General features: G+C 41.3%; 1 protein-coding gene across 1 annotated transcript in view; it reads right to left on the bottom strand.

Moving 5' to 3' along the window:
* adgrg3 (adhesion G protein-coupled receptor G3) overlaps positions 1-17,449 on the bottom strand; it is a 65,936-nt gene that overhangs the window by 24,095 nt on the left and 24,392 nt on the right. Inside the window, exons 4-6 of the mRNA XM_039763185.1 lie at positions 12,572-12,708; positions 798-921; positions 26-164 (exon numbers count right to left, since the gene is read on the bottom strand). Coding sequence (XP_039619119.1) covers positions 26-164; positions 798-921; positions 12,572-12,653 — 345 coding nt within the window. The 5' untranslated portion in view covers positions 12,654-12,708. The remainder of the gene's footprint in view (positions 1-25; positions 165-797; positions 922-12,571; positions 12,709-17,449) is intronic.

Genomic DNA, 17,449 nt, shown 5'->3' with positions numbered 1-17,449 from the left:
ATGTTGGGCTTAAAATGGGTCTTACCTTATTAGTAGACACTGAGACATGGATGTCTTGAGTGTTATTCCTATTTACTTTTATTATCTTGCCATTATAGAATGAATGGCTGCACTTGAGTAAATCTGAAAGTTGGGTTTCATTTTTTTTTGCTTTTTCAAGTAATCTGTGATGAAGACAGTAAAGCAATATATGTTATTAGATGCATATATGTATATAGTATGTGTGTTAGCACTGAATGCCATTACATTACAAAAAATTATTATGCCGCATGTTAGTTGAAAAAGCAGCAGTCCACCTCTTTCAATAGGGAGCCATTGAACATCTTCATGCAGATGGGTGAAGCTGCCCTAAGGGAGTAACGACTGCAAAGAATTTTGAGATTTATTTTCATACAGTATTCTCACCATCTAAGCAATGTTCTGTACTGATTAAAAGGCAAATAATGTGTTTGGTTATATCATACAGACTGGTGAATATAAATCAAAGGAGGTTATGCTCAGACTATATGGTGCACTAATGAGACTTGTTTAGGGTGCCCTTGTGAGCAAGTAAACCTTGTTTTATTCTCCTTACTGTCAGGTTTGGCAAACTGTAATACACTCATAATTTATTTTTTAGTCCAGTATATATAGAGGAGCAGTGTCAGTTTCTCACCTGTAGGTCTTTTCACTTTACATTACTTCGTTTATGGCCATGGTTGCTCATGAGTTATGATCTTTTTAACACATGTAACCAGGCAAACAGCTGAGCTCTCAAACTGTGGACATAAAGCAGTCCTTTTTCAAAATATACTTACTCTTTAATCTTAGTGATGTCTTTGTTTTGTGGTATATGACCTAAAAATGCCTCAATTGTGCTGCAGAGTGTAGAAGTCGCAGTTGCCACAGTAGTGCTTGTAGCAGTAGAGCGGCAAGCATTTCCTGCATATAAAAAGACAAAACTAAATAATCAATAAAGCTTCAAAGCACTTACAGAGTATTTAACTCATCTGCAGTAACTCCATTCCCAAATTAATCTAAGATTGGATTGGTACCCTGTTGATAGTCTGGTCCACACCCAGCACCTAAATACTGTACTACTGAAATAAACCTGTGACCCACAGCTGAGTAAGCCGGTTGGATAACAGTTGGGTGTACTTCATAGCAGGACATTACAGACACAGCAAGATGTTATGTGGGTTACAGATTCCTAAGCTCAGATCCCATATGTTTCTTTCCATTTATTTGTCATTTTCCTTAATTCCCAACCAAGTTTGTTACACATATTGCCATGAATAAGCCCGAGTCACTCATACAGAGTCGCCAAGTATTCTAACATCAAGATGCTTGGCTTTATTTTAGTAAAGGATTGAGTTTTTCCAAACATACAGCATTCAAAATGTATTTATTAGTCAACTGTATGTGATTTACTAATTTATGACTGTTTAGAAGAGGTTGCTCACTTGAAATTCATTATTTTGCAAATATAGCCTCTTAATCAAAATTCAAATAATAATGGACCTGCGTTTCTCTTCTGGTAACAAACATTTCTCACCATGCTTTTGTTAAGTGTATATTGACACCATTTAGAGAGCTGATTCTGAAAGTGAAAAGAGAAAATTGAAAAGCAGAGGACTGCTGCATACTAATAGATATAAAAATGAATCCTCAACTTTTGGAATGCCACCCAAAAACAAATCCTCTGACTTAGAAGGAGTTCAGAAACAAGCTGTGTAATAAACCATAAAAATGGCCTTCAGTACATATTGGTCTGAGTGACAATCGATGGCCCCAACTTCACCAAGGATGGAGGGCAGGACGTTGATGTTTTGTGATCTGCATATGCAGTATAAGGAATGTCTTTGAATGCTTAATGTTATATATGTTATACAGTATGAAATGTCACATAACTTCCTGTAAAATAAGAGTCTGCACCCCCAAAACATTTTATGGGTATCTTGACCTTTCATTTAGTTTTTACCAAACCATAAAAGATAAGTTAATTATTTTTCAAGTCAAAGTTATTTCCTCACAATCATGATATATAGTAAGTAAAACGTGTTAGAAATTTGGAAATATAAGTAGCCCAGTCTTGTATTTTGTAATGGAGCAAAACAGTAACAGGGTCCCAACGTGAAATCAAGGTTTAAAAATTACAAAAGACATCCACTTTGAAGTGTTTAAGGTTTCAAATTTGGAAAATAAGCCTTCTGCATTTTTTTGTGCTTTTGTGAATTACTGGATCTTTGACTTCTGTGCTCCATTTTCCAACTATTTTGTGGATATACATATTGAGACATGGTTTGCTTTGCCTTTGTTGTATCAGGTAACTCCATTGGCCTCTTGAGGTCCTCAGAGCTTATTTTGTGCCACACAGCATTTTTTGTAAAAGTGAATTCTTTTGTTTACAAAGATTCTACTTTTGACCTTTTTATTACTAGCCAGGTTTTGACAGTTTCTTCCCTCTAGTGGGCATTTTCAGTCATTTTTTTTTTACTTTTTCTGCTCAGGATCCCCACGTTTATAACAGTAAACATCTGTATGGTGAAAGTAAGTGAGTGATTGTGTGACTTTTTTCAGTTATTATTTTCTAGGTGTCTACAGATCAGAAATAGGAATTCATGCCTGGCATCGATATTCAATAATGTCAGTAGCGGTGCATGTCAGTGACTTCCAAGACGGGGCTGAAAGGGGTGCTGTGGAGGAAGACAAATGGGGTAGTAGCAAAGTAAAGTGCACAGCCGATCTTCCCTTAAGGCAGCTGAATCTCAAAAATATTGCTTGTTTTTTGCTTTTTTCTTCTTTCTTAAAACAATATACGCTGTTTTGGAATATATCTGTACTCTCAAGATATGGGTAAATACTCTCTTAACATTTCTGACATGAACAATGGACATTCTCGATAAGATTTTCACATTGGGACCCCAGTACATTTTAGCACCATTGTAAAACACAAGAAGAGCAAGTTATTTTTTGAAATTTCCAAAGAATGTTTCACTTTAAGATGCAATTTCATGTGGCAAATTAATATGTAGCATGACTGTAAATAAAAAAAAACTTTGACTTGAAAAATACCAAAGTTTTCCTTTAATAATAGATAAAAGTAACCTAACTTGATAAGTAACACACAAAAGTAATGCTCTGTCACCTTTGAGTCACTGAAAAAGTAAGAACACCGTTTGATGCAGAAAAGTGATTGCCACCCTTTGTGCATAACAACAATTTCAGACTCACTTATTCCGATCCTCAATCATGGAGGGGCCAGAGCCTGTCTGAGTAGGCCTAGAGAAGGAGCCAGTGCAACACAAGGCCCACTTTAGAGTCACAAGTTAGCCTGACACACATCTTTGGAAATGGTGTGGGACATGGGAATAATGTGCAAACTCCATGTAGACAGCAAGCCGGCACAAGATTTGTCTTCCGGACACTGAAAAAATGTTATTAAATTTAATTATCAAAAACATGTAAATACCACTGCGGTGGGCTGGCACCCTGCCCGGGGTTTGTTTCCTGCCTTGCACCCTGTGTTGGCTGGGATTGGCTCCAGCAGACCCCTGTGACCCTGTAGTTAGGATATAGCGGGTTGGATAATGGATGGATGTAAATACCAAAAACGGCAACATAAATGCAGTAGGACAGGAACGTCTAGTGACTACAGCTGTACTGATGCAGATTTAGCACACATCCTTCAAGTGATATGGGACAGTAGAAGTGTGTTTCTTTGTGCACTTTTCTTACATTTTTTCTGATGCTTGCACATGAGAGGGTAGAATGACAGTGACTGCTGCACAGTGGACAGGCCCATAGTGTTATTGTAGGCTATCACAGCGCAAGGCTTAGTGGCTTCCACTCTTCCCCTAACAGGAACATTGGCAGTTGCTGCTTTGTAGACAGTGCTTATGGGCTAACATATTTCTTGTCCTTCCACTTGAATATAATCATTTTACATTTTTGCCATGTAGATACTGCACCTCGCTGCAGCTTTATGCAATTGAAGTCACTAGGCATTTCATGGAAGCTCAGTTGTAGAGTGCCATTTGTAGTGCCTTATTTCACAATCCATGTCAAAGACTGATGACCAATTCATATTGTCATCACTGTCTTAGAAAAGTAAAATTGTGTAGTTTGGATGATATAAAAACATGGATACTATCTCTAAGTCATGAAATGACAGAAATGGTTCAATTTTTCCAATTGTTTTAAGCTGGAAAGAACTATTTAACAGCAGAGTTCATTTTATTAAGTTTGAGGTTTGATTCAAAAATCAAGCAGAGGATTCTGGCTTGTGTTTTAACAAAGGGTGAGTTTTCCTAAATGTTTTGACAGACCATCAAAACATTCAGAAAGTCGAAATTAAAGCACCTCTAATTTATTTTCACATAACTGAAGAAAGTTATTAGCCATCCAAAACTGTATTTCTTCAAGGCAATGTGGAACATCTTGAGGGTGGCTGATGTCATTAGGGCTTTGGAGAAAGCAGAGTTGTGTATCATCAGTGCAGCAATGAAAAGGGATGTTATATTTTCAGGTAATATCGCCAAACTGAAGCATATATATTGAAGAAAGCATATTGTGACGGTCTGGGTTGGCTCCATGCTCCCTGTTGCATTCAGGAGCCTCTTCAACACGAAACTGTCAATAATCATAATAGAGATGATCTGGGCAAATGAGGTCACACACAGTTAACAAGGGGTAGTTGCAAAAAGTGTACTTTTATTAAAAGCAAACCAAAATAAAGTGCAGATAGTGCAGTGATTCAGATCTCTCCTTAATTAAACAAATACATATCCCCTTAAAATTGAAACAAATCCAAGAAGGTTAAAAATACCTCTATATACATAAAATCTGACGTTTGTCTGCCTGTCTGTCTTGCATGTCTGTCTGCTTTTCACGAGAGACCTACTTAACGGATTTAGATTGGGTTTTTTTCTATAATTTGCTTGATTTTGCACTTTCTCTCATCACACTAAGTGTTATAGTTCACTTGCGGTACTGATGTATTTGCGCAAATCCGAGAGAGACGCAGCAGGCCGAGGGGAGGGGGCGGGCCAGCCTTGGGGCATAACTTACCTCTGCTTAACTAGCGAACAAGAGAACTACAGTACATAATGGATTTAAATCGGGGATTTTTTCTATAATTTACTTAAACATTCCGGTTGATTTTGCGATTTCTCTCATCACAATAAGAATCATAGTTCACTTGCAGAAGCGATATATTCATGCTAATCCAAGACAGAGGCTGCAGCCCGAGGGGAGGGGGAAGCGTGACATCAGGAGTGTGGAGCTGGGCAGAGCCCTCCTCACTGTTCTATTTCACTACTACACAGGCGGAGCCGCGGGGGACGGCTGTCCATAATAAATCTGTTCAGTTAAAATGAAGTTAAACTCCACAACAGATAAAAAGTTTTTAAAGATGCATGAGTCCAAGGGCCTCCTTCTTGGAATCATCTCTCCAGCTTACCCTTTGCGGATCTCTCAGCACAAGGAGATACCCTGCCGACAGGCATGGCCACCCCTCTAAAACAGGCTTGGGTCCCTGCTGGCTACAGGCACCAAGCAGGGCTCCCAATCTGAGCCAAGCTTTGCTCCATCCACCTCCCACTGCCTCTCCCTGGACTTATATAGGAGCCTGCTGTGAGGATCGAGTCACTCCAGCTTCCAGGAATCCTCAGCCAAGTAGACCCTTTTCAGCTCCCTTGAGCATCAGTCCTACGCTACCCTTGGTGCTCCTCACCTGGCTGTCTGTCTATCTCCATCCTATTGCACTGGCTTACATGCCTCCTGCTGCCTCTGTCATCCCTTCTTTCATTTCACCCTCTGTTCTCTGCTACTGCTCCGTCTCTCATTCATTCTCTTTTTTTCTTTCTTTCTCCCTGCTGTGCAGACCCCTTATACTGGCTTGATTGGCTGCAGGTGTGAATGCGGCACCTAACTGACCCGCTCTCTTTTGCACGAGTGTGCGATCAGCCAGGCTACCACAATCAACCCCAGAGTGGTGTCGTCTAGTGCACACCTGCGCCCTTTCCAAGCCTGTACGCTCTTGGGCCCTGATTATTTATTTTAAATTTTCTCAGCGCCACAGACCACTCATCACACATAGGTTCCATAGTGTAGAAAGCAGAACTGATATCCAATATGAGTAAAATAACACCATCACCAAAATCAACAGCAAGTTAAAACTAAGTTTTAACAATCCGCTTGTCGATCTCATGGTCCATTCTTCCCTCACTCGTGAACAAGACCCTGGTTGGGCAAACTCCCATGCACCCTCCAGGATCCTGCTAAGGGTGTAGAGCTGGTCCACTGTTCCACGACCAGGATGAAAACCACACTGTTCCTCCTGAATCCGAGGTTCAAGAGCCCACCTCAGAGTCCCCAGGCTCTGCTTCCTCATTGGAAGGCATGTTAGTGGGATTGAGGAGATAACCACACTCTTGAAGTACTCCCCAGAGTCCCACCGACCTTGAAGTACTCCCCCACCACGTCCGAGTCGAGGTCAGCAGCGCACCATCCCCACCATATACGGTGTTGACACTGCACTGCTTCCCCCTCCTGAGACGCCGGATGGTGAACCAGAATCTCCTCAAAGCCGTCCGAAAGTTGTTCTCCATGGCATCTCCAAACTCCTCCCATGCCCGAGTTTTTGCCTCAGCAACAACCGAAGCTGCATTCCGCTTGGCCTGCCGGTACCTATCAGCTGCCTCCAGAGACCCACAGGACAAAAAAGTCCTATAGGACTCCTTCTTCAGCTTGACGGCATCCCTCACCACCGGTGTCCACCAACGGGTTTGGGGATTGCCGCCACGACAGGCACCGACCACCTTGCGGCCACAGCTCCGGTTAGCCGCCTCAACAATAGAGGCACAGAACATGGCCCATTCGGACTCAACGTCCCCCACCTCCCTCGGGACGTGGTTGAAGTTCTGCCGGAGGTGGGAGTTGAAGCTACTTCTGACAGGGGACTCTGCCAGCCGTTCCCAGCAGACCCTCACAACACGTTTGGGCCTACCAGGTCTGACCGGCATCTTCCCCCACCATCGAAGCCAACTCACTACCAGGTGGTGATCAGTTGACAGCTCCGCCTCTCTCTTAACTCAAGTGTCCAAGACATATGGCGCAAGTCCGACGACACGACCACAAAGTCGATCATCGACCTGAGGCCTAGGGTGTCCTGGTGCCAAGTGCACATATGAACACCCTTATGCTTGAATATGGTGTTCGTTATGGACAATCCGTGACGAGCACAGAAGTCCAATAACAAAACACCGCTCGGGTTCAGATCGGGGGGGCCATTCCTCCCAATCACGCCCTTCCAGGTCTCACTGTCATTGCCCACGTGGGCATTGAAGTCTCCCAGCAAAACAAGGGAATCCCCAGAAGGTATGCCCTCTAGCACCCCCTCCAGAGACTCCAAAAAGGGTGGATACTCCAAACTGCTGTTTGGTGCATACGCACAAACAACAGAGGCACATCTGTGTTGATTACATTAATCATTAAAGATTACATTAATAAGTAATATATTTCTTATTTTTTTAAATAAAACTAATTCAAGAAGTATATACAAATATATTATTCCATTATTTACTAAAACCATCAACATTTTTTTGTCTTAAAATGATGAAATTCAAGGTTCAATGTTTTCTTACTTCATGGTCTAACCCCTACTTTTTCTTCTGTTCTTTTTCCGGTTTTCTGGGGTGGCGATCTGCGCCATCACCAGCTAATCAAAGCACAGTGATGTCCTTACATTGATGGATTAAAGGCCAGAAGTCCACATGACCATCTTCATTAAGTTGTTCCATGTGAACCCTGAATACCATGAGGACTGATTGAGGTCATTTATGTTAGGTAGAATGCCTAGAGGGGGCTGGGTGGTCTCGTGGCCTGGAACCCCTGCAGATTTTATATTTTTCTCCAGCCATCTGGAGTTTTTTTTTTTTGTTTTTTCTGTCCTCCCTGGCCATTGAACCTTAATTTTATTCTATGTTAATTAGTGTTCCCTTATTCAAATTTTTATTTATTTTGTCTTTTTTCTCTTTCTTCATCATGTAACGCACTTTGAGCTACATTATTTGTATAAAAATGTGCTGTATAAATAAATGTTGTTGTGGTCCTTAAATCAGCCATACTCTGGCTTCAGCCCTCATGCTCACCTGTGCATTTTCAAAGACGTGCATTAACACAGTTGTGTTTTCCATGTGTATTTCTTGCATTGATAATACAGTATGTGCTTTTCATGCAGTAATTCCTCGTGCAACTGCCTGTCATTTTTTTAACTAAAGCTCTCTAGTAATAAAAAGAAAATACTGTGGTCATTTCCAGTCATGTACGGAGAATGTACACATAAATCTGAACACACATGATCATACACATTGATTTTCTGTTATTAATGTATGACAAAACACTTGCTTGCTCACTGGTTCAAGGGCAGAGCTCTCAGTAGACTGCATTACACTTTCCTTCATGGAGAATGAAGACTGTATGTGGACAACGTCCACTGCTGGAAACAGGAAACGGTAAATGTGGGTGATTGGCCTGATTTCTTGTGTTGTGTGTTTTCTTTCAGGAAAAATGCACTCTTGTGTACAATGGTACGTTTCTGTGTTCCTACATTTGAAAAGTATGCTGCATATCATGTGTGTTAAAATGTGATGTGAAAGGGGCCCAGAAAATATCCTTATTTATTTAAACTACAGAATGTGCATTCCCTGCTGTGCCACAAAAAAAAACTGGCACTGTAAATAACTTTTAGGAATTTATTTTTTGGGCCTTCTGCAAGGTTTGAAGGTAAGAAATTACCCTTTAATGGTTTTGATTTTCTTCTTTTAAAACACAACTTATTATCTATTTGTTTGTTTGCACAACTTTTAGAAGCATGACGGGTCAGTTAAAGTTAAACTGGGACATTTATTATAGTTCTCTGGGGCAGCAATCAAGTTCAAGCCCATTGGATTAGAGGTTCCAATCCATTAAATAAGCAGATCCTTTTTTGGGTCACAGCAGGGAGATCCTGAGGTGGGTTTTGATGGGTGGCAGATGCTTCTCAAGGGTCATTAATTGGACACCCCCCTTCGTAGATGCTTCATGGATTTAAGCCCACTATATCTCTGAAGAGCTTAGTCATGCACCTTGGTGTACTATTATATATTATATTATATATATTATACACACCCCCTCCACATCTGACCACCCATAGATATCCAAAAATGATTTTGCATCCCAGCTGCCATCACTTCTCTTCATCCATACCATAACCAGTATCTGCTTCATTGAGCTATCTCCAAAAGCTGTGTTATAGGTTGCTGCTGTCCCATTGTCAGACCCTACGCTGGTGCAGTAGGTCCTGGTTTCCTCCTAATGCACGACAATGCCCGGCCTCATGTGGCAAGAGTATGCAGGCAGTACCTGGAGGATGAAGGAATTGAAACAATTGAATGGCCTTCACGATCCCCTGACTTAAACCCAATAGAACATCTGTGGGACATTATGTTTCGGTCCATTAGGCGCCGCCAGGTTGCTCCTCAGACTGTACAACAGCTCAGGGATGCCCTCATACAGAACTGGGAGGAAATGCCACAAGACACCATCCGTCGTCTCATTAGGAGCATGCCCCGACGTTGTCAAGCATGCATACAAGCTCGTGGGGCCACACAAGATACTGAAAAGCATTTTGAGTAGCAGAAATTAAGTTTTTGAAAAATGGACTAGCTGCCACATCTTCATTTCACTCTGATTTTAGGGTGTCTACACAATTGAGCCCTCTGTAGGCAGAAAACTTTTATTTCCATTAAAAGACTTGGCATCCTTTTGTTCCTAAGACATTGCCCTGTCGTTATTTGTATAGATATCCAACTTCATATTGAGATCTGATGTATCTAATGTGTTTCTTTAAAGTGTTCCTTTAATTTTTGTGAGCAGTGTATATTGTCGGAGATGGCTGGGTGGGTGACCCACCTGGGACAAAAGGAGGACTGGAGGAGGGCTTGCGCCTTCCCCAGACAACGTGGGGGCGACCGCCCTGGTACCTTTGGGGGCGACGGGTACAGAGCTTTGAAGCTCAACCCTGTAGGGGCCCGTGGTCACCGCCAGGGGGCACCCCTATGCCTTTGGAGCCCTGGACCTCAGCACTTCTGTCACACCTGGAAGTGCTGGGGAGTAGAGGAGCAGGGACACCCGGAGTGCTTCCAGGGATGCAGCCGGCACTTCCGTCACACTGGGGCGTGTCTGTGGAAGATTGTCGGGACACACCTGGAGCACATCCGGGGGAGCATAAAAGGGGCCGCCTCCCTTCATACAATGACTTGAGTTGGGTGGAAGACGGAAGAGGTCTGGGAGGAGACCAGGAGGCGGCCTGAAGGAAGAGACAAGGCATTGTGTTGTGGCCAGGACTTTGGGGACTTTGGAGTTGTGAGGCACTTATTACTTGTATATAGTAGCGCAAATAAACATGTTGTGGGTGACATGAATGTGTCCACCTGTCTGTGTCCAGGCCAGCCTCCACAATATATATACTGTATATATATATATATATATACTATATATATATATATACTGTATATATATACTGTATATATATATATATATATATATATATATATATATATATATATATATATATATATATATATATATATATATATATATATATGTTAACATAGGGCAGCACGGTGGCGCAATGGTAGCGCTGCTGCCCACAGTTAAGAGACCCGGGTTCGCTTCCTGTGTCCTCCCTGCGTGGAGTTTGCATGTTCTCCCGTGTCTGCGTGGGTTTCCTCCGGGTGCTCCGGTTTCCTCCCACAGTCCAAAGACATGCAGGTTAGGTGCATTGGTGATCCTAAATTGTCTCTAGTGTGTGGGTGTGTGTGTGCGTCCTGCGGTGGGCTGGTGCCCTGCCCAGGGTTTGTTTCCTGTCTTGCACCCTGTGTTGGCTGGGATTGGCTCCTGCAGACCTCCGTTAGGATATAGCTGGATGGATGTGAGCACATGTAAAGGCATATTTGTATGATAATTTATGTATATCCATTCCCCAAATCTAAGATGTGTGTGCACATGAGTTCCTTTGTGAGGGTAGGATGTTCATAATAGCAGAATGTTGGACCTTACATTGATCCACAGGAAACAGTGTGTCCTCGTTACAGTATATACTGTATATTGGTCTGCAGGGCATCTCCTGGTCTTCAAATAAAAAAAACATGCCAAAGTATCTAAATATGTGAATATAAAGTTACAGCTTACAGCAATAACAAAGAAGGGTACAGGACTTTGAAAAGGGAAATACAACAAATAGGCAGTAAGGCAAAATAAAAAGACCTTTCCCACCTTCACCTGTCTATACCTTCTACCTTTCTCTCATCTTCCTTCTCCTGCCAGCTGACCTCTCACACTTCTCCACCCAATGCTAAGTTCACTAGATCAAGGTCACTTCCAACCTTCTCTGACAGTCATCTCCCCCAAGCTCCTCCTGGCAGTCCCAGGGGTTCCTGTCAGATGGCTGGCCCATTTTTAATCAAAAGCTCCAGACGACTCTGCAGGGCCCTCAACAGCAACCTCCTGCTGCCAGCAGTTAATGGGATGTGGAGTGTGTATTTTATTGTGGATTCTCCACTTTTCTTTTCAGAAAACTCATCACTGCAAATACATGGGCTGAATATTATTTGGATGCTCACTGACTTTTAAATATGAGGCTTATTTCTGAGTACCTTTTTATATTGAATTTTCCATTATCTTTAATTAGAAGCTAAATTTAGTCGATACAAACATTGTTTCTCTCATGAGGACTTTGTTTGACTAAGCAAGGATTTCACTGGAAAACTTTAACATGTCAAAGCTGCAATAGGAATATATAAACTTTGAAGCTCCACTGCAGATGGCTTCTGGCAGTCCGTGAAATTGCCGGTACTCCTTCTTTCGATTTTTTTCCAAATAATCAGAGCCCTCATTTATCTGCATTGGAAGAACTCAAAAAACTGGAGAAAAAAGCCAAATCTAATCTTATTTCACACATGACCCAAAAATGTGTATTGACAAAACTACTGGCCCTCCTGATGTAACATTTGGTGGCACACCCTTTGTAAAGAACAACTGCAGTCAAGCACTTCCTGTAGCTCTGAATGTATTCCTTGCACATGTCCACTAGAGTTTGTAACCACTCTTCTTTTGCCAAATGCTTCGGGCCTCCATGAAGTGATGGGAGGATTTGGATTTGATCTTCCCAACATCTCTTTTCAGATATCCCCACAAGTGTCCAATTTCTATTTTAGAATTTGTACAGAAGCAAAAACCAGCAACCATAGTGTGCCCCATTATCAGAATTCAAAATGGCTGCTTTTCGACTAATGGAAAGTGACGTCTATGGCATGCCATGATATCCCTTGAAACGCTAGCAAGTCAAATGTCCTGCTGCAAGTGTTTCCCTTTCTGTAGCGACCAGTCACACCATTTTGAAATAGAATGATTGAAGTTATAATGCTACTTCTGCCATGCACATGCTTTTGTAAAACAGTATATCAATGTGCATATTTTAAAAGCAACACAATTCTTTAATAAATCATTGAAAGCCAAGGTGTAACTGCATGTGAATTTGTTGACTTACCTTTGCCATTACTAGGCCCAATTACATCAAAGATGCTCTGCAAAATGATTACCATTAAAAGATTCTTCCATAGGGAAAGCATGCTTGTTTCAGATGTCTTCTGTCAGACCAAATTAAAAGATGTCTACTTGAAAACCCTGCAGATAAAACAGGATAGTTGTGAGTAGACGTGTTTCTAAGAGACAACATTTATTTGCTGACACTCTTGGCACCCAGCTTTGATAACCTGGGTATAGTTGGTCAAAACCCCAGAACAAAGGGAATGTTTCAGTCAGCTGGCACCTCAATGAGTGTGTTGTGTACAGAAGTGTATCTGTGGATGCTCATGAGTGAACTGTACACCATACTTACACTTTATTTTTTATTAAAGGCCAGACTGTTAGGTCTATCATTGTGCTACTTGCCATTATTCAAGACAAGCACGACCTCTTTAATTGTTTGCTAGGTATTTAGGCAGACCCTGGCTGCCTGGAGGACTTCTATAGCACACAAACCCCCATCATTCACATACCTTGGTGTTGTTATTATCTTTTCTTCTTTGCACAGGTGCTTTATATGGCTGATTCTTGCCCAACATCTTTAATCTACACACAGTTACAAGTGAAATGTATGTTGATGCTGACATAGATTACAATTAAGAGGATTACAAATGTATTATACATATAAATGCAAGACAATGACAACCAAAAAAAGAAAAAGAACAACATAAATCCTACTGGCCCTTGTCTACCAACCATGTCAATCACTGTGTACTACTGTGATATTAGAATGAGGCAGATTGTGTAATGAGAAATGACCAAGAGATTAAGTTCTAGTCAATCCCAGTCAAGCTCTTCACCAAAAATCAGTCCAATCTGTCATTAAGCCCAATACAGACTCCAAAAATCATAGCTGAGGAATTCAAAGCTCGAAGTCTATTGCAAGTACAACACCAACCAAGCATACACTCAGAGTTGACCTTTATACATGTTCAATTATGACATCACAGGTAGCGTCTTAAGAAACCGTACCCTCTAACAGCAGGTCACGGCAATGGAGCAACAAAATGCTGTTGGTGAAGGTGCAAAATATTTAACACCTCCAAATGATTTAGGTAAAAAAACTGTAAAACTTAATCTCTATGAGCTTTAAAACCCCAACTGGCAGAAAGCAATCCAGAAAAAAGAATAAGTTATAATGAAAACAATTTAAAACAAGACCAAATCATAACACATTGAGCCTCACTTTCAAGAAGTGTGGCTTTCCCGCTGATGACCTTGCTGGACTTTGCCTACACTCCCAGCATCCTTCACAAATCCTTCAACATATCCAGCCTCATAACTTCCTGATCAGGAATAAGACTTTCACATAAATAAATTCCGATAGAACCCAAACCATCTATTAAAGTGGTCTGACTAAAAACAGTCCCCTCAAATTGATTGACTAAATATTGACCGATTAATTAATGAACTAATGATCTATTAAAAAAAAAACAGAACACAAGAATAAGAATTAAAAAAGAAAATGTGAAAAATGAAGTAATAATTAAAGAAGCTAAGGAAAGAAGGAAATAACAGAAAAGAGTAATTCCAACTCAATCATAACTCTCAATTAATTATACAAGAAAGTAACCACTAGTGACTGTGTGAGAATGTTCTATATTATGATTAGCAAAGTCCTATCGACTATGTTTATTCCTTGCATATTGTTTTTGATGATCAATATTTGGTCTACCTGGTTTTGACCTTCACAAAAAGGGAACTAAGACTAGACTCTTCACAGTCATGTTTTCTGTTGTTCTGTTTTCATGTTAGCTAACGTAATCCATTAGAAAGGCATGCTTTTCTGAAGCAACATTCAGAGTGATTCAGATACTATTGCTTAGTTAATAATTAACTTGCTGTATCATCTGCTCAAGTCAAGACAAAAAAAATCAGTGGACCTGTAGCATCAGTGGGGTTGCAACTCAAGTGTAGGAGAAATATTTGTTTTACATGGTAGAATCTCTATAGTTCAGAAATCACGACATAATTTGACATTTTCAGAAGTTAAACTTCAGCCCAGAATTTATCAGTTCTGTGTAGCACTGCTCCACAATCCTTTCCTGGAGAACCACAAGATTATGTCATCAGCATAGCATTGTACACCACAGTGACCCTGCTGGATTGTGCTCATCATCTTCCGAAAAGCAGCAGGAGCTAAACTAAGTCCATATGGCATGTTGAAATACCCTTATAAGCCTTCCTATGTAATAAAAGTTGTCAATTCTTTTCTATCCTTGTGTAATTTAAAATACAGTAAATTGATAGATAAATATGTATAAACACACACTATGATGTAAACACATACCACAATGACTAAAAAGCAAGAAAATTAAAAAGAAAGAAAACTTCTGACTTGGCTGTGACAGTCACAGTGTGATATTATGCAGGGGTATTGCTGTTGGTATAAAGGAGCCCCAGTAACATTTCTTGACGCACTTCTTCTGAATAATTCATTGGCTGAAAGTCCTCGGTGTTAGTGTGTCAACGGATGTGCAGCATTGCTCATAATGAAGCTCAGTTTTGATTTAATTCTCTCCTTTGCTACTACCTCCAGGGCGTCCACATGTTGAATCAGTGGGTCTCTCTTGAAGTGAGGTTACCAGCCCAGCACAACACAACATAGAAAATCACACTGGCCATCACAGAGTTATAGAAGATGTGAAGGATCTCACTGCCCACAATAAAGGAACACAGTCTCCTACGGAAAAACAGCCTGCTCTGGCCTTTCTGTTATAGTTCCTCTGTGTTCTGAGATCAGTCCAACCTGTCATTATTGTGGACCCCCATGTACTTGTAGAAGTGCACCACCTTTACATCCACTCCATGGATAGTTACCGGGCATAGAGGCTTTTTGGTGCAGCGAAAGTCAATAACCACTTCCTTGGTTTTGCTCATATTAAGATGCAGACAATTCTCTTTGCACCAACCAACAAACGTCTCCACCAGACCCCTATACTCTGTCTCATCTCCTTTATCAATACACACCATTAGTACAGAATCATCTGAAACTTTCTGCAAGTGACATGACCTGGTATTATATTTATATCTGAAGGTGTACAGAGTAAACTGAAAAGGAGGCAGGACTGTTCCTTGTGGTACTCCAGTGTTGCTCATATCTGTGTCACAACACACAGTCCTTGAGTCTCACAGACTGTGGTGTGCCTGACAGATAGTCCTTTATCCAGGACACCATAAGCTCATCCACCTGCATATCTCTGTACTTACCCCTTAACAGGGATGGTGGGATGGCATTTAAGGTTCTCGAGAAATCAAAAAACATAATTCTCACAGTGCTGCGAGTTTTGTCCAGGTTAGAACAAGTCTTGTGGAGAAGAAATTTGAATCCTCCTGTCCAGTCTTTGTTCAATATGCAAACTGTGGTGGGTCCTGGTGGTCTATCTCAAGAGGACTCGTATAGTCCAGGACACGTCTCTCAAAGGTCTTCATGATTGAGACATAACTACCCTCTTTTGGACCAGGAAAGATGCAGGGTGTTTTCCACAGCCGTGGCACTTTTGGAAGCCTTAGGGACAAACTGAACAGGTGAAAGAGGACACCACAAAGAAGGTCAGCACAGGCATTAAGACTAATATAAGAGTTGAAATGGACAACCATATCAACTTTTCCTTGACAGAATTCACTTCTGGGCGTATCCTCACACTGTTAAAGAACCCTTTCCATAAATCCAAACTTTGGTTGAAATATACCAAAGACAATGGAGCCACTAAGAACAAATTTTGCATGTGGTGTGCAGTCTCCAGCCACCTCAACCCGACACAGACAGGCAGAGATACCAGTTCCAGCACAGCACACATTCATTTAGAAAGTGGGGAAGTGCTTTTCCCTCGCTCCCCACAGCAGAACAGTACAATACAGCACCTCATACACAGTCTCTTCTTCCTTCTTTTCTTCTCCTTTCAGGCTCCACTGACAAGCTTCGTCCTCTTCCTCCTAACTATGGCTCCCCGAATGGAGTGAGGCGGCTTCTTTTATGTTACACCTGGGACTGCCCCAGGTGGCTCATCAGGGATAACTGGAATCACTCCCAGTTGTGATGGAAACCCAAAGTAGGGTTCTTCAGCTCCCCCTGGTGGACCCCACAGAACCCAACAGGGCTGTACCAAACTCCAAATCCCAGCGTTCCCTGTGGGAATCCGTGGTGCCACAGCTGCCCAGGAGGGCTGCCCTCTATCATCCTGGGAAAGGTAGTGTAGTGCCTTGTGGATGTTCTCCCCCAGCCCTTCCATCCAGCTGGAGTCCCGGCCAGGTAATGGCCGTGGCCGTCCGTTCACACTGTGCAAAGTATTAGAACATTTGTGATCAGTCTGCCCAGAACTGTTCATGTTGCTTTTTGCTTTTTCTCCATGTTCTAGCTGTACTGCATTCAAAAGTAAGTCTTCATTGTGATTTCCTTTTCTGTATTTGAGTTTGTCCGTGACAAAACTATATTTTTTCGTGTACTTTTACATTAAACTAGTACCAGCCATTGAAAATTCCACAACCACTTATATATATTTTCATCATCCCACATGTACTGTACATACACAAGCACAATAACAAGTACTAAGGAATAAAAATAAAAATTATTACACAACCCCAGTTACAGGAGGTCAAATCCCCATAATATATTTAAAATATTAAACTGCAATTATTTTTATAATTAAATTTCTTGCGGTAAAAAACGTTTTCTTCTGTTTCTAGGCAGGACTGGGAGTCATAATAGGTGGTTAGAAGGTGACAGAGCCAATGCTGCCTACTTGATGTCTAAAAGAATTTTCTCAGCTTTGCTGCAAGTTCTGAATCTGTAAATGCTTTCTAGACAAGTCAGATTTGTGCTAGGCTACTTATTAGGATT

This window comes from Polypterus senegalus, chromosome 9 (assembly GCF_016835505.1).
Source record: "Polypterus senegalus isolate Bchr_013 chromosome 9, ASM1683550v1, whole genome shotgun sequence".
Lineage (NCBI taxonomy): Eukaryota > Metazoa > Chordata > Cladistia > Polypteriformes > Polypteridae > Polypterus > Polypterus senegalus.
This window is presented reverse-complemented; position numbering and strand designations above follow the sequence as displayed.